General features: G+C 39.3%; 1 protein-coding gene across 1 annotated transcript in view; it reads right to left on the bottom strand.

The window, feature by feature from the left end:
• Positions 1 to 1,649: 1,649 nt before the first annotated feature.
• Positions 1,650 to 26,117, bottom strand: part of Crppa (CDP-L-ribitol pyrophosphorylase A) — a 264,403-nt gene continuing 239,935 nt past the window's right edge. The window contains exon 10 of the mRNA XM_048415838.3: positions 1,650 to 2,509. Within this exon, the coding sequence (XP_048271795.3) occupies positions 2,405 to 2,509 (105 nt within the window). The 3' untranslated portion in view covers positions 1,650 to 2,404. The remainder of the gene's footprint in view (positions 2,510 to 26,117) is intronic.

The following is a 26,117-nucleotide window of genomic DNA, read 5'->3' on the forward strand; positions in this document are numbered from 1 at the left end:
TCTAATGAGACTTTACCAAGGCCAGTTGGACTGGGACTGAACGAGAACGTGATCTAACCAGATTCTCGGAATTTGGCCGGATTCTCTGAATGTGGCTGGCCCGAAGTCTATTTGAAAAGCCATTGACTATGATACTGGGACCTGTTTCCTCTGCATATTCTGGATTTTGGGGATCCAGTCTGTTTGGATACTCACCTTCCTGGACCTGGAGGGAGGGGGAGGAACTTGAACTTCCCACAGGGCAGGAAACCCTGACTGCCCTAAGGGACGAAGAGGGAGGAGGAGAGGGAGTGGGGGGAGTGGGAGGGTGTTGGGAAGAGGGGAGGAAATGGAAACTTTTATATATTAATAAAATTTACTTTCAAAAAAAAAAAGAGTTTCTGTGGTCATAGTGTGGCTCCTCACAGCAAAGAAATCCTAACAAAGACAGATGTTGGTACCAAGGACTGGGGTATTGTTGTGATATGCCTGACTATGATTTTGTTTGAAGGAATGGGGATGTTGAGACTTTGTCTTAGGAATCCAGTTGAATGCTTTAAGTGGTGCTTCATAGGTCATACATACTAGTAGCAATATGGAAGACAGTGGTGAAAATGGTGATTTGGTTTCAGAGTAGAAGAATATTTGTTTGTGTCCTAGGGGACATTCTAGTGGTATTTTGGCAAAGAATATGGCTGCTTTCTGTCCTTGTTAAAAAAAAATCTGTCTGAGGTTAAATTAAATTTAAGAGTTATAAATTAATAGTTTTGGCAGAGGAGATTTCCAGATATCCTAGTATTGACTGTGTTGCTTGGTTATTAGTGGAGATGCTATGCATATCTATATTGAAAAGGAGCAAACTGAGAAAGGAAAAACACAAAATGAGTGGTTTGAAGAGAAAAGGAGCACCAGGAAGTATAATGTAGTCAAGTCCAGTACTCAAGAAGATAAAAAGAGTGAAGAAAAACCTAATGCTAAATGGAATAAAGGGAATGGTGACTTCAGGGCAAGACCCTGCTCAGCTAAGCTTCAAATTTGTGAGAAAAAAAATTAAAGAAAAGTTTAGGACCAGGTATGGTGGCATACGTCAAATTCCAGAGGCAGGAGCAGGTGAATCTCTGAGTTCAAGATCAACCTGGTCTACAGAGTGAGTTCCAGGACAGTCAAGTGAAGGAAACCATTTAAAACAGAAAGCAAGTGAAAATGTATTTGAATGAGGGGTTTTGTTTCAGCTCCAACAAGCAGCAGAACTTGGTAGCTTTGGCCACATTGTTCTGGCTTTAGAGTGGAGGATTTAAGAAAGGGGTTATGAATGTTCCTTCTTTGGCTAAGAAAAAACTACCCATGAAAGGCATGTGTCAGGTGTTTCCCTGCATTGTGTGAAATTGTGAAGGTGAACCCTGGATTGTATTGGAAAACCCAAGATGTTGGAGAGGCCAGAATCATGGCAAACCTGCCAAGGGAAGCTGAAAACAGGGGTGGAACTAACCCAAGAGACAGAAGTGTATTGAAGTCAGCAAAGGTGAAAAGAGCTGGAGCTCTAAAGAGCACTTTGACATCAAACATGCAGATATATATATATATATATATATATATATATATATATATATATATATATATATACACCTGTATGTATTTATATAGAGGAATTCATTTAAGATGTTATTGGAGACATTTCAGAAAGTAGATATTTTTATTGATAATTATGAACAAACACATTTCATGCAGCTCATCTTATAATTCCTTCATGCAGTATAAGTCCCAGAATATTCTGATTTAACATATTTCAATAAAACGAATTTATATATAGAATAAAATGGCATTTCTAATGACTCATACATAAAATTATTAAACTCAACATAAAGGAAAATATCAAGAGTTAATATGCATGACCAATAGAAATTGGAAGAATAAAATATTGACTTTGCAAGGCCACAGTTCTTGCATAAAGTATAATAAACTCCACAGCTCAGGCTGCCCTGCCTCCCAGAACCACAGCCAGGGATGGGCACAAGCAGCTCAACCTTCATGAGGTTCTCCAGACTTTCCTAAAACTAACCTAGAGAAAGGCTCTAAAATAACATCAAATAACAGCCAAACAAAAAACACAGAATCAAAAAAATGATAGGAGAGTGAAAAGCAATTCCAGGCTCTTTATGTGAAGAAGTAAACATAAAGACAGTATTTTTCATTTATCGATGCTCTTATGGTAGAAGCCATTTATATTTTGCACACATAATTCCATGGACATGAGCATTAACCCATTTTTACAACCTAAGCATAACATCCTGTAAGTGACAAAATGAAGAAAACAACTGAAATACTCTTCCAGGCACAAGGAAGAGAAATGAGGTGGGGAAGCAGGCACAAGAGAGTCTCAGGGACGTGTCTTTGGAAGCTTGTGGAGGACTGTTGTCTGTGCTCTTTAAGCCAGCAGGAGCTGACCAGCGAGGGCAGAACTTCTTTCTTTAACTAAGGCAGCTATGATGGAGGCACCTTGTTGTAAACTCTCTTGTAGTTTCTGCTCATCCTGGAAAAAAAGACAAACAATAATATACAAATTAAAAGCAGAACCCAAGGATTTCAAAAATAACTATGATTAACACATCTTTAAAAAGAGAATTAGACTAAAATGCTGACAAAAACAGAAAATGGAAATTTGCAAAATACCCTTTATACTAAAATATATTTTACAGGAACAAAATACAACACTGAAATGAAGAATTGATTAAGCTGGGTTGGCATGAGATTGAAGCTGTGTTGGCAGAGAAGAAGCCAGTGCTAGGGACCCTAAAGATAAATAAGAGCAGTATATCAGGTGAAACACACAGAAAAATGGTAATGCTATATTTTAATATCATGTAGCATTATTATCATTATATTTTCATTATCTATTTATACTCCCTCCCTCTGACCACAAGAAAACACATATGGACCATTTAGGAAACCACAAAATAGCATCCCTAGAAGAGAAGTCATCTGGGAACATCTAATTGAGGAAAGAGAAAAGAGTAAAAGAAGTCCTCTCTATTCTGGAACTGTCAGCTCTATGTTGTGTGGCCAAATGCAACTATCATATTGTGGTCACGGGTCACACAAGCAGGAGGGCCCAGAGTATAGCAATAGCACACAGTTCTGAGATGTTGGCTTGCAAAGGTGAAAGCGAAGGATGAGAGAAATGAGCTAAATGTCTGGAGTCAATAAGAATGGTTTTGGATAATCAAACATGAAGACTGGTCTGACAGACACGTACCAGTGCTATAAGCCAGGTCGTAAGGCGGCGAATATAGTCCAATTCCCATACTAAAAAGTAAAGGGAAAATAACCCAAGTTGAACTCATCAGCAGTTCTATGACTGCAAGAACACTAATTGTACGGCTACAGAGAGCATACTGCTCTTCCACAAGAGTCCCCTTCCCAGGACCCACACCAGGCTCCTGTAACTCCAACGGCAGGGTCTGCTGTACTCTTCTGACCTCTGTGGGCACTGCCTGCACACACATCCCCACAGAGATAAACACCTATACACAAGCTTAAAAGTTAAGGAAATGTTCAATGCTGCACACCAGTGTTTGTATGTACATTCATCAACTGTTATAACACAGTTGGTGGGCTGGAATAAGTAAGAGCTGTACTCAGGGCTACGGATATACTCAGGGCTGTAACAGCATGCACTCCAATCCAGTCACAATCACTGAAGGGCCCCCATTTGTTCTGCTGCCCTGTTCACTGGTACAGCACTCTAAGAATATTTTAACTTAAAAATTTATTCTCTTGCAAAACAATAAAAATCTAACATGTATTTACCAATACGGCACTTACTCTTTTCTATCTTGGCTGTATCTATAGATGGCAAAGGTAAAAACTCAGCATAAAAGGGAAGCAAGTGGACTCCAGTGTTTTGGAAGGAAGAGTATTAGTTGTTAAATAGAGCCATGTGAGGATGCACATCTTAGATGTGTCAACTTGACCACATCTGGAGTTAACTAAGCCGAATGGCTCGGTCCATCTGTGAGTGATTTTTCTTCTGAATTAGATCATTTGAAATTGGAAGTCCCAGTTTTAATCCAGATCTTTGAGGTGGGAAGATCTACCTTTAATCTGGGTAACACCATTTGCTGAAAGTTTATAAAAGACCACGAAAAAAGGAAGTGCTTTTTCTCCTGGCATTAGAGTAAACTTATTTGGGATTCCAGTATATACTGAAGAGTAGCCGATACATCCAACCTCAGCTGTGACTGAACAACTATGGGATTCTCAAGTTTTCCTTTGGTAGACAGCCACTGTTGGATTAGCTGGCGACTGTAAGCTAATATTAAAAAAAATCCCTTTTATATATCATAATTCTAGAAGTTCTCTTTCTCTAGAGAACCATGGCAATCCAAGAGATTTAGGGCAAGTTTTTATTCTTTGTGCTTTTCTGTATTTAAAAAGATTTAATCACAAACTTATTTTAGGTTTCTCATAAGCAAAACAAATTACATTCATTTGCAAGGAGGTTTACATTTAAATTTAATTTGCATCATGTAAAATCAATAATCTAGAATTTTCTCTAAATTTTCAGACAACATTAATGTCTACACATATCTCCAATTTATAAAGAAAATGTTTTGTTAGGAAAATCCAGCCTTCTTTAAGAGTCTGCCAAAAGAACATTAATAATTTAGCAAGCTTGAGCTTTCCATCGACCTAAGTCAATAGAATATTAAGCAGTTATTGTGGCAGTCAAGCTAGAATCATCACGTTTGTACTTAGCTTGACTCAGGGCATAACAATTGCTCAATGACATACTGAAAGCTTCACTGTCAGATTTTGAAAGTGATAGGAATAATAACAAAGGAACCACATGAAATACTAGTTTTGATGTTCTGTATCCTTAAACTGCAATACTGAGCATCAGAATCTACCATGAGTTTTACCTAGGAAATTTTGTTCATTTACTTTTCCACAATTTCAAGGCTGAGTTGAAATACACCATGCTTGTACAAAGGTTGTGCTTATGAACACGGGGGCACAAGTTCTAATCACCACTGTCTTTTTCTCATCTGAATTACAGTTTATCTTTGAAGTTTTAAAAATTTACAATATAAATTATTTCTTAATTCCATCCAACCCCTCCCATAGCCCCCTTTACTCCCTCTTAAATTCATGGTCTCTTTTTAATTATTATTGATACACACATATGTATCTATATGTGTATTGCATATGTATGTGCATAAATATATAAATACAACCTGCTGTTTCCTGTTACTTGCATGTATGTGATTTCAGGGCTGATTACTTAATCTTGGATAATTGCTGTGGTCCGAAGGATTAGGCAATGAGACTTCAGCTGACAAATCAGGTCAACCCACCAGAAATACGCATTCTGATGGAGGCAAGCTTAGATGCAAGGCATTGGGAGCACTTCCTTTTGAATAGTGGCTGTTTCCGCTGTGAGTCCCTTGTGAAGCCATAGCACTCCCCTCTATAGTGGGACTCATTCCAAGAGTTACAGCAGTATATTAATCAATTATTGGGCAAAATTTTCCCATGTATTGGTTGGTATATTGGGTGACTTTTCCCACACTGTGAAACCCCCATGAGAAAGTTACTAACAGAGTTAAAAACCTTTGTTCCCACAGTCAAATCTCTGCACCATTCCCTCAGATAAACTTAGAAGCCAGTTCCCCACAATTATCTTTATGGCAGGACATTTGGCCAGAAGAAGAGTCTTGCAAACAGATCCCATTTGGGACCTTCACAGATAGGCTCTAGGAGGAAAGTGTGTCATAGCTGTGTCTGCAGATGAAGAGGACTGGGAGTTCTGAACTCGCCTGCAGCCATTCTGGGAAAGTGCACCGCGGCTCACCAGTTAACATGTTCCAACCTTAACAGACAATGGACACCCTGCACTTACTCTCCCCTCAGTTTAGTGATACAAGACATTAGTCTAGGAAATTAACTGTGTCTTAACCCTGGGAGATAATAGAAAAAAAAACTGTTGATCATTTAACCAGCTCTGGAGAAAGGTAACCCTTTTCACATAGGCACCATAGGAACAAATGCCACCATTTGGCCCAGGCAGCTGGGAATTGTCAGGCCCTGGATTTTGTACTATATAACCATAGATTTTTCTTTCTTCTAACCTCTTAAGGAGAGAGATATAATTCTTAGATCTGAGAGGTCCCCTTCAGCCAGTTAACATTGGCAAGAGTGCTAATGCAAACTGGGCTCTGTGTGTCTCCTTCCACAGTTTGCACAAGAATATGCTGTCTTTAGCAACAAAAATTACCCTCAACTTCTGGAGGTAACCAAGGAGAAAAGCAACATCATATATTGTTTTAGGAGTCTCTTGGACTGCCCTAACCAACAATGAGAAAGGAAGTTTCTCATGTCTGTTACTGAGGTTTCTATCATATAGTCTATAACTCTTGGGGTAATCATTACCTCCCCAAATGACACAATTATATATGTATACACACACTTTGTTTTCATTACTTTGCTATTGCTTTGACAAAACACTATGACCAAAACAGCTTATAAGAGAAAATGCTTAATTGGTTTACAGTTTCGGGGGGTTATAATTGATGAGGGCAGAGCAAATGCATGGTATCAACTGCTAAGAGTTCATCACTTGATCTAAAAGTAGCAGGTTTGACACTGCCATGCATTTGCTCTACCATTATGAACTGTAACCCTGTCAAACTGTAAGCCAATTAAGCAACGTGCCCTTTGGACAAAGGATTTGGAAGACTCAAGCTGGATCTGACCTGCCAATCTCTTCTCTGAGGATTGGCTTTCAAAGTACTGGAATGTGTTATGCAAGCTAACAAGAGAGAGAGGAATTCAGCTATGATGTCTATAAACTAGAAACAACCACAACCAGTACAGAAAAATGTTCACTAAAGGTGCAATAGTGGCTCTTATGTTTTGGCACTAACCAGCTGTCTAATTGGACTTAGGCCTCCATGAAAAGAAGGGAAATTATACCTGGTAATGGAAACACAGTTAACTATCCATGGCTAGTGATATCATGGAGAAATAGTGTAAGAGCCAAAAACCAGGCAGTGTGCCGTGAGATTGTATCTTCTAGAAATGACAGGAAAGCTAAATCTATGATACTTCAACATTATAGCTGCCCAAATAAGACCTGAACCAATGATATGATACTACCAAATGACATGCTGATGTTTAAGAAGTACATCTCATGAGGTCCCAAAACCGCAATGAGACACATCTTCCAACACGGCCACACCTCTTAATCACTCTCATTTTCACCAACGAGGGACCAAGTATTAAAATATATAAACCTATGAGGGACATCCTCATTCAAACCACCACACCCCCACAATTTGAAGTAAATATGAAATAATATGCCTTTCAAAGGCATGCCTCTGTGCCTTTTCAAAGCTCCTTAGGGTTATTTATCCCTCCTTCATTCCCCTTCTTCCGTATTGATCTGCATCACCTATTACCAATTAAGTCTCACCCATTTTCTCCACATTTTCCTTCATATCACTTGTACCCTGTTCTTTGTAGCACTTACCCTCAAAGAACAGAACCATTATCTTTTCATCAGAAAAGTCAATATTCTAATTTTCTTTCACAGCAGTTAAGTTTTGTGCGTAGAAGCACACACATTGCTTTGGCCTTATCCTATGTGTGAGATTGGTAGCTTGCGGATTTTTTTCATGCCCATCGTATCTTTCACCTTCTGCAAAGTAGTAAAGTCTTGAGGCAGAAATTCTTATGAGACTTCTAAGCCTCTGGTGAGCTTTTTATAAAATATGTGATTCTTTAATGTCACCAAAATAATACCTCCTCAACTCATAACAGTTCTCTCTTCCTTTCTTCCCAATTCCACCTTGATATTTAAAACAGGAAAAGCCCTTGTTCCAAAACTAAATTGCAAAGAAGTGGCATTCAGAAAGCACACCAGCGAATGCCACCATAGGATTTGTGTCTGCATCACTTTTCAAACTCATTGTCCTGCATGATTCTGACCAAAGATCATTTTTGGAGAAACTGCTTCCAGAGTACTTGAAGTAGACAACACTTGAAGAAGAGTACACGTTCATGTTACAAGAATGAAACATGTAGGTTTTTAGAATTTAGCTTCAAAGAATAGCAGGAAAGGCTATGAAGTCACTGTTCTCCCAATCTTTACAGACAACACAAAAGGAAATTTTTGAGATATTCATGCTCCATACACACACTCCTAAGGAATGCAATGAATTTTGCTGAGAACCATACAGTTAAAATACATGAATATATATTTAGACTTCAGATGTCACAGGAGATTTTAACATCCCCCCAGAAAAATAAACATTGTATTGTCTAGGCAAATTCCAAATTCCAAACCCAACAGTGACCTCAGCTTCCTGGCGCTACAAAACCACTCAGAAACTCAGGATGCTCACACTCTGATGCTAACACCCTTCACTTTTATTAATCTTGTTTTAGTAAATGCATAACAAAAATTAATTCTATGTGCCCCAAACCTTCCAATATCATAAACAAACAAAACTCTCAAAATCTTATCTGTACATATGTTTGGCTATATCTACTTATTTCAGGTACAAAGCAAAAAAAGGTGTTAAACAGTAAATTTTATAAACTTTCAGCCATCTTACTATATTAATGAATATCATCACTAATATAAAATCAAAATTATTTGATGCTAATTTTGTTTTTATATGCATTTTGCAAATATGGGGAAAAAGAAGTACAATGGTGCCACAGTGTCACCTAGTGGAGAGAAGCTTAAGTGTTCAGGGCGGGTCAAAGGAATCACCCCTTGGCAGGTTTGATAACAAAAAAATAAAAAAAGTGGACATATTTTTATTATTGATTGATTTGATTCACCTGATATCTTACTGAAAATGTTAGTGTTGATTATTCAGGACAAACAAAATTGAGAAATAGATGAAAATGCATAAAATAATTATCCAGAACAAAGAAGATGAACACACACACAAAGGGGGGGAGGGAGAGAGAGAGAAAGTCTCCTCTTTTTTCTTTGAGGTAAAAGAAAAACTACTTCTCCAGAGTCTAGGTAATAAATATCATGGGAAATATATTTGGGGCTGCAGATAATCAGTCACCATATCTCCTGTCTAATATCAGAGCTTTATAGCATATTCAATGCTCAACAAGTATTTGGGGGATGGGATAATTATTAAAATGTGATAACCTAGGGTTATTAAATATAAACTACAAAAGAATGCTATAGGATTCAACACCAATACTTTGCTGAATAGGGGGGAAAAAGAAGTGACAACAAGAAGCTGATTAAAATGGAGGCAAAATGTGGGAAGGGAGAACACCAGATTCTGTCCTGAAGAGAAAGCAGTTAATTGCTGTGGCAATTGCTAATAGAGCTGGAATGTGTCACACAGTTCTGCTTCATCTTCTTAAAACATTACTCACTCATAGTATCAACTTCATAACATAACACATTTGAAAAAGTGGTCTCTCCTGTATTGTACTCTGACTAGCGAAACAGCTTGAGCCCGCACGACTCGCTCAGCAGCTGCCAGGCCGTCCATTTCCACCACGGCTTCTCTCCAGCTGGACTCAAGCTCAGCGTCTGTGCACAGCACACGGGCCCACAGCGCTCTTGGACAGCTTGGCCTTCCTATCGCTACTCTAATGCTCACCTGGGACTAGTTCTGTCTCACTGAAACACGCCCACCAGCGTTCATCACTCCACTCCAGAGTACCCACAATCAACCTGATGCAAGCTTCTGACATTCTCACATAATGATATTGTGAATGATGTCATAAGAGAATTCGGAATTCACTTTTGTGGTTGTGCATTTTTCCCCCGAAAATAGCTTCTCAATAGCTGTCTTTCTAACACACATCTAAGACCCAACTATGACAGCTTCCTTCATCACGTACGCTACGCATCAGAAATTTGCTGCCATAGCTTTACTCAAAGTCTCTTACTAGTATTTCTATAGTTATCATATTTACAGATATCATCTTCTTAGGTAAGTTATAAGATGCTAAGGCAGAACTCTTCCAATGTGTATTCAACAGTCAAAGCACCACATCCATTGCACACACACTCTATGTTCATTGTATGTACTCTGTGGATAGCTGTTAGATTATCCATTTCTCCAAAGGTCAGGGTTTCCACATGACAAGGGCAACTATGATACATTGGAATTTTTTAGCTAATAAATATCATGTTTGAAAAAACCAATAAGTCATGTGCAACATTTGACAAAGTTACAGGCCATTATCATGGACATAACTCATGCTTGAGCCCCTTGCAACAGTGTTACAAGGGGGGAAATCATGAGGACTCATGTTTTAATTTAACCTGCAGTTTTGAGTCACACAGCATTCATCATTTCCTGGTGCACATGAAGCCAGTGGGCCACAGACTGGATGCATCTATTACTACATTTCGTCGAGCAGCTGTAACACAAGTCAAAAACAAGGAATTTGTGCTCAAATTCCCTCTTAGGAAACAACACCTGGTCTGAGAATTACACATAATGGGCAACCATGGGAATCTACTCTTCTACGTTCTATCGAATGCCAAGGGCTCATCACGTGAGAAGCACTATTCTACACAGGACAGGCGCACAAGGAGGAAGTCCACACATTAGGAGCTGGTTGAACTCAGCAAAGCGGGGACAGAGGGACGGTTTAATGTTTAACAGCACTTGTCATTTGCAGAGGACCTGGGTTTAGTTCCCAGCACCCACATGGTGGCTCACAATCATCTGTCACTCAAGTTTCATGGAATAGGATTACATCTTCTGTGCTCAGGCACCAAGTACATGTGTGGTACATATACCCACATGAAGGCAATTCACTCATACACAAAAAAAAAAAAACAATTTTTAAAAAAAAAAAATGACCCAAGGATGTCAAAGGTTAGTCGTGTTCAGATGATGCCTTCCATTTAAAATGATGGATGACCAAAGAAATGGATTTTTAAAGCATTTCCTTTGCTGATGGGAGCAGAGTAACCGAAAAAATTTCTTTTTTCAGGGAGAAGGGGAGGATGGGGGAAAGCTTGGGGGAATGGGATGGAGGGGAGGGAGGAAGGATGGATATGGGAGCAGGGAAGTATATATCTCAACTAAGGGAGCCATTTTAGGGTTTTAAAGAGACTTGATTCTAGAGGGGTTCCCAGGTCCAAGGAGAGGTCCCCAGATTGTTCCCTGGGCAGCAGAGGAGAGGGTGCCTGAACTGGCCTTGGTCCATAACCATACTGATGAATATTTTGCATATCACCATAGAACCTTCATCTAGCGATGGATGGAGATAGAGACAGAGACCCACATTAGAACACTGGACTTAACTCCCTAGGCCCAAATGAGAAGCAGAAGGAGGGAGAACGTGAGCAAGGAAGTCAGGATCAGAGGGAACCTTCATCCGGCGATGGATGGAGATAGAGACAGAGACCCACATTGGAGCACTGGACTGAGCCCCCAAGGTCCAAATGAGGAGCAGAAAGAGGGAGAACATGAACAAGGAAGTCAGAACCGCGAGGGGTGTGTTCACCCACTGATACAAGGGGACTGATCTAATGAGAGCTCACCAAGGCCAGCTGGACTGGGACTGAACGAGCATGTGATCAAACCGGATTCTCTGAATGTGGCTGACATGGGGGCTGTCTGAGAAGCCATTGATAATGGCACTGGGTCTTGTTTTGTCTGCATGTACTGGCTTTTTGGGATCCTATTCTGTTTGGATGCTCACCTTCCTAGATCTGGAGGGAGGGGAGAGGAACTTGAACTTCTCACAGGGCAGGAAACCCTGACTGCTCTTAGGACTGGAGAGGGAGGAGGAGAGGGAGTGGGGGGCGTGGGAGGGTATTGGGAGGAGGGGAGGAAGTGGAAATTTTTATATATAAAAAAAATTTTAAAAAATTCTTTTTTACTTATATGTATGTGTTCGAGCACATGTGTACTTATGTGTGCACTATGTGTGCAGAAGCTATGGGAGGCTGAAACTGTAGTGACTGAAGGTTGTGAGCCACTATGTCCTCGTTGGGAGCTAAACGTGGGACTTCTGTGGCTTAATTGCTGAGTCATCTCTCCAGCTAAGCAGTAACTTCTATTGAGGCTGAACTTCTGATATAGACTGTCCTTACAAAATAGCTTAAATGTTCATTTCTAATCCTCCCAAGAGAACTAAGAGGAAGCCGTACAGTTATAATACACCTCTTAACAGGAACAACTGTATGCAATTTTTGTTACTATTTTTTGAAAATCAACAAAATTTTAAAAAGCCCTGTGGTTAAAAACTGCTAGAATCTCAAGAGTGCATTAAGAGGAAAAGAAAAACACAAGGTTCTCTCTAAAAATATGTTACAGTTGTCTTTAAAAAAAAATCAATATTCTTTCAAGAAAAAACAAAAGCCATGAGCTGCAGGCTGCAAAAGGAATTCTAGTCTGGTTTGCTCTCTTCCGTCAGGCTCAGCCTGAAAACTAATGCAGCCAAGTCCCTTTCCTCCAGAAACCACTGTTTCCAAGGTCAGGACTGGCACACACCTTGCTTCCTGATCTGTTTCCCATAAAGAGAGAACGCAAAATGAACTGAGCACACAAGAATACTTTCTCAGGTGGAAAGAACTTCATGCATCGCCAGGTCACACATCCCCACTGAAATGATGCTTCAGAATAGACAAGGAAACATGGTAGGTACATATTTTCATTCTCAGGGACATAAAGAAGATGCTCTAGCCAAAGACACAACGAGATCCAATGTCAGTAAAAATGTCTCCAAGACAGAAAACAAACATATGTTAAATTAAAAACCGATTAGATGCAATAGCCCGCCTAATTTCATTACAGAAAACTGGCTCACATAACATAGGTTTGAAAACATCTGTATCTCAGAAAAGCGAAAAAGGGAAGTAAAGAAAACAGTGACAGGAAAGTAATGGTTTCAGCCACAGAACAAGACATGTAGGGGAAGGCAAGAAGAAAAGACAACCGATAAAAATCATTATAAAGGCAGAAAAAACAATGTGAGTTGAATAAAGTTCAGGATCTGCTAAAAGAGCTCACTTGGTGAGATACAAAATCAGCAAAAGAGCACCAAGGAGAAACCGCAGCAGACGACACCTTCGCCGTCGACACACAAATGCAGCTGCTCCCAGGAGAGAGCACAGTGTGTACTTAAGGCACAGTGAGGGGATGAAAAAAAGGACTGAGGGAAAGATGACTACTGAAGACTTAGGGCTGTTGCATTAACAAAGATGTCTTGGTGAACTCGGAAAGCAAACTGGCTAAGTGAAGCCTTAGCAACCTATAGAAGACACGTACTAAAACTCCTTGTCAGTGATGAATAAGTTCAGAGGAAACCATAAAGGAAAACCTTTTATTCATCTGACGATTAGGTTTCATAAACCTACGTAATCTGTTTATGAAATTGGGGTTTTCTGTTTGCTTTTATTTTGCTCGTATGGATTATGTAGTCAGAGCAGTAGGTCAATATATAAATGTGTTCATAATTACAAGGTATAAATAAAACAAGACAGTTGAGCATCAAAATGAACTTGCATTAGAACTTTCAGATGTAAAATAAAACTTTAAACTGTGCAGTATATTTAAATAAGTAAAACCCTGAAGTCGGTGATCCCCTCACTCATAAACATAAGCATCATAAGTGTGCAGACTTGAAGCAATATTGACATGTTAAAAGTCTACTGAATTTAAGCAAGAAAAACGCTTAAAAATAGATCAAACAACAAATTAAATAGAGATGAAGAGAAAATTATTGAAACTATAGAAAGAGTTGAGGAAATTATGCAGAAAAATAAGAGAAAGCTACAAAACAGAGAATAAGAGAGGCGAAGAGGAACTTAGAATATATAAAGTAATCAGACCGGTACAAAAGAAGAATAGATATAATGAGAAGTGATTTATAAAGGTTTATTGCTGAAATTATTCTACAGATTTGGAAACACATTGATTTAATCATAAATGAAATCCAATGGATCTTGGGGTAGATAAAAAGGAAAATAAACAATCACACAAATAAGCATTGAAGAAACATTTGGGATACTAAATCTAAAGAGAGCTTGCAATCAGCTGGGCAGAACACACCTATGAGAGCCAGCAATTGTGCTGACGGCCATTTTTGTCACTTCAACAGTAGCAGCAAGAATTTATGCCAAGTGATAAAGAAAAATCAAAACTCACCTTTCTTCCTAAAGCTACCAAGCTAGCTACAAATGATTCTTTTGAAAAATTACAGCCAATTATGACCTCTGTCAGATGAGCTAAATACATTTCTTACACTAAAGGGTCACCCAGGTCCAAGGCAACAAATTTCCTAGTAAAAGTCTAGGAGGCAGGGAGATATGGAAAATAAGAAGTAACTTTACAATAACTACACAATCTACAACACCAAATATTTTCCAGGAAATAATCAAAGTAGCAATTAAATTTATAAGATAATTTTAAAAAACCAAAATATCGGATAAGAAATGTGTCACATAAAAAAGCAGGAGATGAATAGTCAAATAAAATAAATTAGATGAAATGGAGGAAATAAAAGCAGGCTAATTAAAATGTTAGTTTTAAACATTCCTATAAATATGGAGAATAAATCTCCCCATGTCGAGAAACAGGATAAGAAACTTCTAAATCCGAAGAAAATAAAGGGGCAAGGAACAATGGAGGCTTCTGGGTGGCTGAGGCTGGTGGCAATGGAGTCAGTATTTGCTCCAAAAACCATGAGAAGATCAAATGAACCTCACCCTTCTCTGAATACAATATGATGACAGAAAATCCCAAACTTAAAAATGAGTTAGCTAAAGGAAAAGAAAAGGAGCGGACCCTAAACTTTAAAAAGTTCTCATACCCTTATCCTCTCATAAACTTTGGCAGCAACTAAGGCCAAGCTGAGAAAATACACGGACGGAGGAAAGAGAAAGCTGAAGGGTTAAGGTGGATTCAAAGTCAACAGCCAGGAAAACAACCCGAGGTGTGAAAGCTGAGATACCTGACATGAGGACATCACCTCACGGGAGAGGAGCAAAACCACGCTTGACTTGACTGGCTACCCTTCCTCTGCTACAGAAGTGCACACAGAGGGCCAGGAAGTCTTTGATTCTCAGTGATGCAGGGAACTAGAAGCTGAATCAAAAAAGCCAGGATTTAAAAGTACAATGGGAACTAAGCACCTGGAAAATGCCAAACTCCGTCCTCTACATTCACCTAAGACCCCACATTTAAAGCCACTGGGTTTTGCTACTGTAACAGAAGAGGGCAGCATTGATTTAGGTAACCAAGGCAAATCCACAGGAAGAGGAGAGGATGGAATCACCTAAACTGTCACACAAGAGGGAACATTTGACCAACTCCATTCATGGATCATCCTCCACCCCAGAAGTTAGCCATAAAGTGAAAGAGTATAGATGATGCTTTAATCTGAGGAATACTTTCATGTAACTCCGACTGCCAACATACCATGGTACTTTCACACACGACAATTAGAACAATTAGAATGTGGAAAGATTCTGCAACAGGTTTGTAAGGACAACACTGAGCCAACGTGTGTGACAAATGAGAAAGCAAACTGAAGGAAGCCATAAAGAAAATAATCAATTTGGAAAATAGTATTTTGATCCTGTACTCTACCCGAGGGACACACTATGATACTGATACTGTGGCTACTAAACATGTTTCCCCAGAGGCATGGGTTAACAGTCCTGAAGCTACACTCCTGTGTGTTCTAGATAGAAATGATAAAAAAGATACACTGCAGAAAAAGTTACATATAATAAAGGAAGTCTAGGGAGGGACCTTGCATTGCTTGAGGCTGAAATGTCAGAGAATCTGCTCTGTATAGACAGGTGAGATGTCAGAGTGGATCCGTTCTGTTTAGACAGGTTAGACGTCCTTCAGGATCCACTGGATAGGTACACTAATACAAAAGCACACAGAGAAGAGGACACGGATGGATGTGTTCCTGTGCATAGAGGTGCACATAATTCCCAGTTTCTTTCCACATAAAGGAACTGCAAACAATGACAGTGCAGGAATGGTGAGCACCCCTTTTTTTGTCCTGATCATGGTCTCCAAACAGCATTCTCTAAAGAAGAAAGTTGAATCTCCTCAGAAAGCTGCTGGCTCTATGGGTGAATGAGAACAAGAACGAGAGCAGTCTGATGAGTCGTGAAGAGGCACTCAACAGTGTTGATGGGCAAGAGAAGGTAAAAGGAGATGCTCCTAATTACTGAATCTGCGACCATCTGAACATCAAAAACTTGGAACTTTAGAGCACAATAAAAAAACAAAAACAAATAAACCAAAGACACCTATTTGATGTGGGATGCCCCTCTATATGCTGTGAATATGTTTGATTACCATTGGTACCTTTGGCCTATGGCAAGGCAGAATATAGCAAGATGGAAAATCCAAGGAGAAATGGAGGAGGATAGAAAAAAGAGTCAGGGAAATGCCATGTAGCTGCCCAAGAAGCAAGATGTAAGATAACAAACCACGAGCCTTATGGTAAAATATAAAGTAATAGAAATAGGTTAACTCAAGATGTAAGAGCTAGCTAGAAATATGCCTGAGTCATCAGACAAACAGTGTTGTAATTAATATAGTTTCTGTGTGATTACTTGAGTCTGGGAGGCTGGAAAAATGAAAGCACAGCCTCTGCTTATACCTACTCAGAAAGCAGAAGGCAGAGGAGAATTAGAGGAGAATGGGTTTTGTAGGAAAACAGGTAGCAGAGAAGAGAGTTCTTCCTCACTAAAGAATTCCACTTACTATTGGAATGTAATGGAAACAGAGTCTCACCATTTGCTAAGTAACACGAGATACGTTTCCTTAAGAATTATTAATGTACGTTAAAATTGGTGTGCAAAGGATGATTGAAAATTGGGATATTTAAATAGTCTCAAGAAATCTCCCATAAAAATTGCATATTCCAAAAGACAGAATAGAATTTTAGAATAGACACATACTAATTAATGAAACATTGAGAAGAGAAGAATGAGGAAATTTCCTAAGAATCACATTGACCACTGAGCTGGAATCATGCTAGGAGAAGTGAGGCTGGTGTGAAGTTTAAGATAGAAACTACAAATATAAGAAGAAAGGCAAAGAATTACATATTTTGGTACCTAGGACTTTTCAAAACTTGGTGTCCTGTGTTTACATACTTACAAAACATTGCATTGATCAAGCTATTCTTTTAAGTCCTGCACATGCCTCCCCCAGTTTAGCCAGTATCTCTACCTTCACTATCTCTTTAGCCACTGCTTCTGATTAAATTTCTTAGCTCGCACCTCCTCTAGAGGATATCTGACTACCCTGGCCTGCTTCTAGTAAGAATTTTTTATCAAAATTGCTTAACAAAGGCCCCTCTCTCTTAGTGTTTTTTTGTTTTCTGTTTCTGTTACTATTATGTTATTTAGCATAGTCTTGCCCTGTAGCCTAGGCTGACCTGCAGCTCACTATTGAGGGTAGCATCAATCTCCTGGAAACACCTGCCTCAGCCTCTTGGGTGCTAGATTTGTAGACATGAACCCAGGTTCTAGGTGATTCTACACACAATTGCACCTTTATATATTACATGTAGCAGTGCCTGAATCAAGAAAAAAACATAGAGGAACTGGTATAGGAGGTCCTTCTATTTTTGTGTTGCTTTTATTGGTTAATAAAGAAACTGCTTTGGGCCTGATGGTAGGGCAGAACTTAGGTAGGCAGGGAGACAGAACTAAATTCTGAGACGAAGAAAGCAGAGTCAGAGAGAGAGCCGCCATGGAGCTGCCAGGTCAGACATGCTGAATCTTTCCTGGTAAGCCACGACCTCGTGGTGATATACAGAGAAATGGGTTAAATTAAGATATGAGAGTTAGCCAATAAGAGGCTAGAGAGGCCAGGAAATGATTTAAATGAATACAGTCTCTGTGTGATTATTTCGGGTGTAAGCTAGCCAGGTGGCTGGAACAAAGGGACCCGCTCCCTACAACAAGGAACCACAGATGGCTAAAATAAAACCCATGAGCACAGAAACAAATGCTATGATGTCACAGCCTCCTTGTCTGCATTTCCATCTACTGTCTTCCCATACTGCACACTTCTGTAGTATGCCAAGCTCAGGCCAGTCACTCTGCTGTGGAGCCCTATTACTGCAGTAGTTCTGGGTCCTGTTGTTCTTAACGCCTCAACGAATGTTAGGATAATTTTTCTTTAGTATTGCAGAAAAGTTTATAGAGATAAAGATAGACAGTTTAATATGATATAAAGCAAAGCAATGCAACCAGTAATTCTATAAAGATAGGGTCTTTAAACACATATAAAAGCGATGGCATGTAAAAAAAGAAATTAAAATTACAGAGTTTTTCATTTTCCACAGATAAGTCAATCTATTTTAGATTAATGGTTTTCAAAGTAATATAAAATAAAGTGTGCTTATAAACATAAGTCACCAGCAGTAAAACAAGATTATATAACTCAAAATCACAGGGAAAGGGCACCAGAAATATGACAAACTCTATACGGTAAATTCCATTATTTGGACACTTCCCCAAAGGGAGGGAAATAGCTTTTTCACTAATCACTGAAAAATCAGAGATTCTAAAACAGAGTCAGATCTACAGAGCTTCACTATTCAATAAAGGTATTAGAGACAGTTTTACCAATGACCAAATCTTGAAGTCATACTCTTTCTGTTGACTGCTGGGATTATAAGTGTGAACCTGGGTAGACCCGTAGTTTTGTGTATGTGTACATATATAAAACAATACCCAATATAACTGCTCTTTTTAATCATCCACATCAGCAAATTCACTATGTGGTATAACCCAGATTCACAGCTCCATCACCATCCTACACAGTTTACCAAGGTAGTCACGTTGTGCAGTATGAATACAAATGAGAGAACTAAATCCCCATGGTCAGTAATAGATCCCTAGCCGAGGAGCTGTAATACACAAGAGTGAAGGATTTGCAGCTTCTAGACAAAAGCTAAAAGTACATATGTTTTACAAAACGATAAAGGAACGGAAAGGAAAAGGAGTCTGTAAAACAGATGTAGTGGACCTAAAGCAAATATTTACTGAGTCAAGATGTCATTTTCGGTTACAGTCATATGGTCATGCACATACATCACAAAGGTAGGCAGGAAGTCTTGTCAACGTCAGACACTGTCAGGCCACAAGGTGATAAGCCATGGGGGACAACAGACACCAGAGCCCAGAAAACAGAGCAAAGGCAAAAATAAAAATTTAAACCAAAACATGCATTGATTTGACTGTCACGGTTGGTGGGGTTTGGCAGGCTCCCTGGCAGGATCTGTTTTATATTGAGAAATTACGAACGTCTGCTTTCTCTGCCGACATGTTTGCAGTGAGGTGTAGGACACAGGAAAGACTAAGCAGCATTTAATTATTGCTCCAGCATTAGAATAAGCTGAAAAAGATCTGGGCAGAACACAGAGAGCCGCACACTAGAACTCTCTGTGGCGCCCTGGAAACCCTACAAAGGAAACGCTAACATGTTTTCCATTCTCTCAGCCGAAAGCATAATTCTCCAGTTTCCTGGATATACTAATTTCATAAAGAATAATTTAAGTGTTATATAGAACACACACAATCAAAAGGAAAAGACGGGCTGCAAAATCTTTCTTCCTTTTAATTGTTTATTCATTCTGATTGGGATTGGAAGGTCTTTAAAAAAAACAATAAATGCCTGACGGCTATAAATAATTAAAATCTAGCAGAGCAATAGTAATTACAAGAAAGAAAGTGTCCATCTTGATTATAAACATTTCCGATGAGAAGAATGAGAGAGACTACCACACACTGGACAGTCAGCTATGAAAGCAACAACAGATAGCAACCATCATGGGACTTCACTGGAAAGAGCGGCCTTCTCAAGGTCAGCAGCGGCCATCTCAAGGTCAGCAGTAACCTGCTAGGTCGCTTGCAACCGTCTTCTAGAGTTATATTCCCCTAACAAAATGAACTGTTGATTTCCAGGACATAAAGCGATGAAAAGAGAGCTTGTGCTGGGATGTGCCCTGCTCAGGTCACGCTGTTTGAAGAGCCAGTAAGTCACAAACACATAAGCCATCGCAAGAAAAAAACAAAAACAAAAACAAAACAAAAAAAAAACCAGGCTATTCCTAACAGGTATGAAACCTACATGGAGTTTACCCCGTTTTTTTATTTTTAACTAGTGTATGTAAACAAAACAATTGGTCTCTTTGTGACATTTTCATGGCTGTACAGGCTTCCTCCGATTGCAATCCCTTCCATTACTATCTCTTAGATCCTTCCTCTCTAATCTGCTTTCTGCTCCCTAACAGTCTCCCTGCCTCCCTGTCCCTCCTGTCGCTAGATCCCATACACAGAAGAAAACATGATACCTGTGGTTTAGAGTCCCCTCATTCCACTTACCGTCACGATCTACAGCTACCCCCTTTCCTGCAAAGGACATGAGAGCAATCCTACTGAGACTGACTCCGATGCTGTCTGAGCAGAGACCACACTTTGCCTATCCAGGCTGCTACATATTGTAAAACCAGACTTCGCAGCTTAGGAAACGGGCGAGGTGGCTTGTCTAATTGTTACGAGAGAAAGGAAGGTCGGAGCTTGCTCTGCTTGTCCTCCATATACAGCACTGCGGAAATAACCCCATATACAATCATTTTCAACGTGAGGTGACGATTTCTTGTCATTTTCTTACCATATATTACTTTTCTCAAATAATATGATATATAGAAGGAATAAAGTACATGGCTTTTACATGTTTTAGGATATTACATGAAGTAACGGGTTTCTGCATGACCTCTGCTTGCGTGTGTTATGCTTCATTCTCGTTGGTCCCCGCCTCCACAGTCTTTGTTCTCATCCTCCTGCATACCCCTTCCTCCACCAGGCTGGCTCTCTTCTTCCCCACGCTAGTCCCCTACATCATGATACCCAAAGTCTATATTTGAAGAAAGACACAAGATAGATTTGTTTAAAAGAATAACAAGTGCTCCAATGTGGGTCTCTGTCTCTATCTCCATCCATCATCAGATGAGGATTATTCTATGGTGATATGCAAGATATTGATCAGTGTGGCTACAGGATAGGGCCAGTTCGGGTACCCTCTCCTCAACTGCTCATGGAACAAGCTGGGGACATCTCCTTGGACACCTGGGAACCCCTCTAGAGTCCAGTCTCTTGCCAACCCTAAAATGGCCCCTTAATTAAGATCTATACTTTCCTGATCCCATATCCACTCTTCCTCCATCCCAACCATCCCATTCCCCCAAGCTCTCCCCATCCTTCTCACTTCTCTCTGGATTGGGGGGGGGGGAGGACCTTGGACTTCCCACAGGGTAGGGAACCCTGACTGTTCTTTGGACTGGAGAGGGAGGGGGAGGGGGAATAAAGGGAGGGGGAGGGAAATGGGAGGAGGGGAGGAGGTGAAAATTTTTAATAATAATAATAATAATTAAAAAAAGAAAGCAAAAAAGAATAACAAGAAATTTCTTGCTATTGGCTAAGCAGAAGCAAAACATATTATTTGAACAGAGCAGAAGACAATGTATAAGGATTCGAAACAACACTGTGGTCGCTTATGATATGCATGTCAGTAAAAAGATGTGGGAAAATACAACTATTAAAGAAATACTTTAATATGGTTGATAGCTAAACACTCTAATAAATAACAATAAATATCCATCATTCTTCCCTTTAAAACAAAACAATGATTTACCGTTTTCTTTAGTCTGGAATTGTGCTCATTACCAAGGTCCATGAAATAGCAAGAAAGCTCTCTAAAGTACAGAAAGCCACACAGAGGTCAAAGTTCAACATGTCTAAAGGCAAGCTATGTGAGACTGAGAGGGTTTGTCTTTGGACATGAGGCAAGACTGAATCTGCAGTGACTTCGACTCCTGTTTTTTTCCACAATGTCTATTTCTATGTCATCTGCAAAGGGCCAAAGATATTCTCTAAAATAACACTTACAGCTCCAACCAAAGGACCACATAAAACATAGGCCACCCAGCCAATATGCGGTGGCGGTGGTAAGCAGTAGTAACGGATTGCATGCCAAGTTGTACAATGCTTAAGCGGCATCCAAAGAAATGCGGCACCTATTAAAGTTTATGATAATCCATGAGTTTGGATTTGAAAGGGTTTCAGAAGATCTGGTGGTTTAATTCCTTTACTCTTAACTCTCAATAGATCAGAAAAGTGACTTGACAATTTGAGAGACAAATATGTAAAGGTTTTCTTTAACACCAAAATAATTTATAAAATAAGATTTTATTAAATAAGCAATAAAAAACTAAAAATGTGAGTTAAATTTCATTTAAGCAATAAACATTATCCTGTTTTTAAACTGCTAAACACATCTTTTCTACAGTCACTCAGACATCTGAATTGGCTTTTAAAATATAATCCCTTATTTTCATAGAAGGATGGGCAGAGAAAGCCACAAAAGAAGAATTCCTATTTTTAAAAACCTACAATAATATAACACTTTAAATTTTTTGTTAGAATAAACATAATGTTTGGTTTTTTGTACTTAAATATGGTGAGTACTCTGCTCTTTCAGTGACGAAGACGAAACAATACTAAACATCGCCTTTGTCATTTATGCTGGGGTCATCTACATAATGTATAATGTATCTAAAATTAGCTCATTTATTTCATGAAACCCAGTAGAATAATTTAGAACTTCATTAAATATAAACTAATGTATCAACTAGAGAATAATCATCACCAATTTGAGGATAATGTGAGAAAGATAATAGCTGAGACAAAATGGACTCTTAACTACTGAATGAGAAGTAATGGGGATTATAATGATGTATTCCTTAATAAATACAATTCTATAATACTATAAATTCCAATACTTAAAGAAGAACTCAATTTTTTAGAATTTTATAAAATGGGTTATGGGATGACAACACTATGTCAGAAAGCCATTTTTCTTATCATAAATACTTATTTTAAGAGATCGAGTGAGGTCTAAGATGGAGGCGTAGGACAAAATACAACTTCCTCATTTAAGCATTTACAGATGTGTACTGGTGAAAGAAATGGCAGGCTGGGACACACTGCAGACGTGTGCATGCACACAGGCACTCACACTTGTATAAACTGGATGTCCAACAAATAATACTGGAAAAGAAAGGAACAGTTATACTGTGATAGAAATTATGGACAATTCCTGAGACACAAGAAAACATGGAACCAAGTTGAAAACATACCAAACATTCACCCCAAACATGCCGAGAAGTAAAGAGTCAATTTTGTACTTGTTCAACATGAAGAAAGCAAATAAAGGAGCCAAAAGGACTCCTCACCAAACATGAGAACTACTTACAGAACTACCATCCCCAACCCACCGTAGAGTCCCATACAAGTTCATCTGCCTCATGGTGGTAAGGAGAAAAAGCACATTCAATGGTAATGGTGCCTCTATGTTTGAAATTGTCTCTCTTCCTTGAGTAATGTGGCATATGAAAGGCTCTAGGCATGCTGGGCAGTGATAACAAGCTACCTAGTCACACCAGGGAGATTGCAAAGGCGGAGTGCATACCACGCTGTTGAGCCAGGATGCTCAGTGAGCTAGGTGTGAATGTACACTCCACTACATATTGTTCAACAGTGAATTTACTTATATATAACTTCATTATAAATTGAGGAACATATGTTTATCTGTAACTGTAAAAACAAACTTGCCCATTCTTCATTCTCTAACCTTTCCAAAGAACTGGTTATGCATCTTTTCATCTCTTTGGAGGAGGAGGCTGGGTACTGGGTCCAGAGCAACTTCAGTGCTTTTTATTGACCACAAAATCCCAGAAAGAAAGGTATCCTATAGAAATCAAACAGCCAATCAATATACAAACAACGCCTTTGTTCTACTTCAGAATCACTAAAAATGCTCCATTAATTCCAAAGATTAACACAAATCCGGTGTTTGTGGGAGGTCACCATCATTAAACACAGTCACTAAACTTAAATAACAGATGAACATGTTTCTGTAGTTAACAATGCAAAGAAAACATTACTAATAGGTGAGTGATAGTAAAGTAAGGGTTAAAAATAACATCTAAATTAGCAAGAACTGCATTTGGAGATTCTGGAAATGACAAAGGATGTATTATTCCAACCCTTTCTACAGTGCATACAGCAGAACAAGAGGAAAAAAGAAATGCCAAGGACACAAGTCCGAATGTCTTTGGAAACATGGAGGTGGGGCAAGAGAGGCACAAAAGGTCCGTGACTTCATGGGAACCGTAAAGTCAGAAAAGAAAGGGCGCTAGAAACACAGAGAAGTTAAGGTCACTAGAGTAACTTGGCAAGAAGGATGGATCTGAAGCAGAGGAGCTTTTAGTGATGGAGAGCCAGGGGAAGACTGGAAATGGACAGAGTTCAGACCCTTCCGAGATGTAGTCAATAGAAAATTAGAGCCTTAGGAAGATGCTGTAAGAAAAAAAATAAGAAAAGGCAAAATAAGCTACAATTTCTACCTAATAGAAAATTATGATTACTGAAGTAAAAGAAGAATCTTTGTTAGAACAGAGGATAGTACTGACAGAAGAAAGAAAAAGGAAGCAGGAGAAAAAGCCGTTGTCCAGTCAAGATCAACCACTTTTACCTTAAAATTGAATGTAGAGTATAAAAACCGTTCCACTCTTAATGCGATAAACAAAAAACATGCTATATTGCTCCAGCTATTATAAAAATTGGCTAGAAAAATTCAATTTTATTTTATTAAAAAAATAAAGCAAAATCATTCAAACATAATTCAAAATTTTAGCCACCATCCAACATTTAATTATCATTCCCATGCCCTTTGAGTGACATTGCTCCCTTTTGTCATCCACATACTATGCTTCTCCTATCTCTCCAACTGAACTAAATTAGCTGGTTCAGCGCTCTCAATTAGCCCTCTGCCACAGGCCCTTGAACACGCCGATTCCTTTCTCTGCGACACACCTCTCCACTCAATAGCTCTGCCTGCAGGAAGAAGTAACTTTTCAATTTATTCCTGTCACCATAAGCCAAAGACCTTCATCTCACTGTCCTCGTCTTTCAGTACGTGCCTCTTTCCAAATGCTCCATCTCTTACCGAGATGCCCTCCTGGCCTGCTCCATGCAGTAAGGCCACATCTGTGAACTCTCACACAGCTTTGCGCAAAACTCTTGGTGCCCTCATAGAAGATGCTGAGAAATGTTTCCAATGAGAATGAAGTTTAGGTTCCTCTAACTCTTCCGTCCATTTTCCTCTCCCGACTACCTCTTTCCCTCCCTCTTCCCGTGTTCTCCTTCTTTTCACCATGTACCACTGTAACAATCAGGAAACACGTTTCTGTCACGAGGCTCAAGCCTTCTGATATGTCACCATTTCAAATCTCAGAACCCGTTCTTTTCTGGTTGGTATCCCAAGTTCATATAAGATCCAAGCCAGGGAAGAGAATACACATAATCAAATAAATAACTATGGAAATGGTCACAGAGTTGGTCCACCTGAGAATACTCATATACTGTCCACAGTACCCCTATCACTCTAGTCAACTATTCAGACAAAACACTTGGCAGAAACAACACCATTATAATGCTTACAAAAGAACAAGTTTTGTGTTGAGAAAGGATGATAACTCTGCCTTGAAGAAAAAAATCACTTATGGTTCTTTAATGTTGTAATATACTTTTCATGCATGTCAGTAAGAGAGGCGGCTACAGGGTCTGTCTAGATAAACATGCCAGGAAAGTAATTATGCCAGAGCAGCCCCCCACATCACAAAATAAAATTGGGTTTCTGTGGTGAAAAAAAGCCTAGGAGACAGAAACCTAGAAGACTCTGTCTTCAACATTTTAACTAATTCTTAGGCTATAATTTAACATATCAATAAAAACAACATCCCACAGCCTCAGCACCACACATCTCTCCTCAATTTTCCGTTCCTTAGTGAAATAATGGGTTTAGAAGAGGCATGTGTCAACTTCCCCACACAGACCAGTGCCTTTGTTCAGCAAAGCTGCAGCAATCGGCAGGTGCCTCAGAATGTGTTCTCTCTCTCTTATACACTGCTAGTGAACACAGATATGTGGAGGAGGTCAGCAAGGACTTTCTGTGTCTGCTGCTTAAATTAGACTCAGCTGAATAGCATCTCCAAGGTATTGCCAGCAACCTGATGCACATGGC

Source organism: Myodes glareolus, chromosome 11 (genome assembly GCF_982192425.1).
Source record: "Myodes glareolus chromosome 11, mMyoGla1.1, whole genome shotgun sequence".
In the NCBI taxonomy this organism is placed as follows: Eukaryota; Metazoa; Chordata; class Mammalia; order Rodentia; family Cricetidae; genus Myodes; species Myodes glareolus.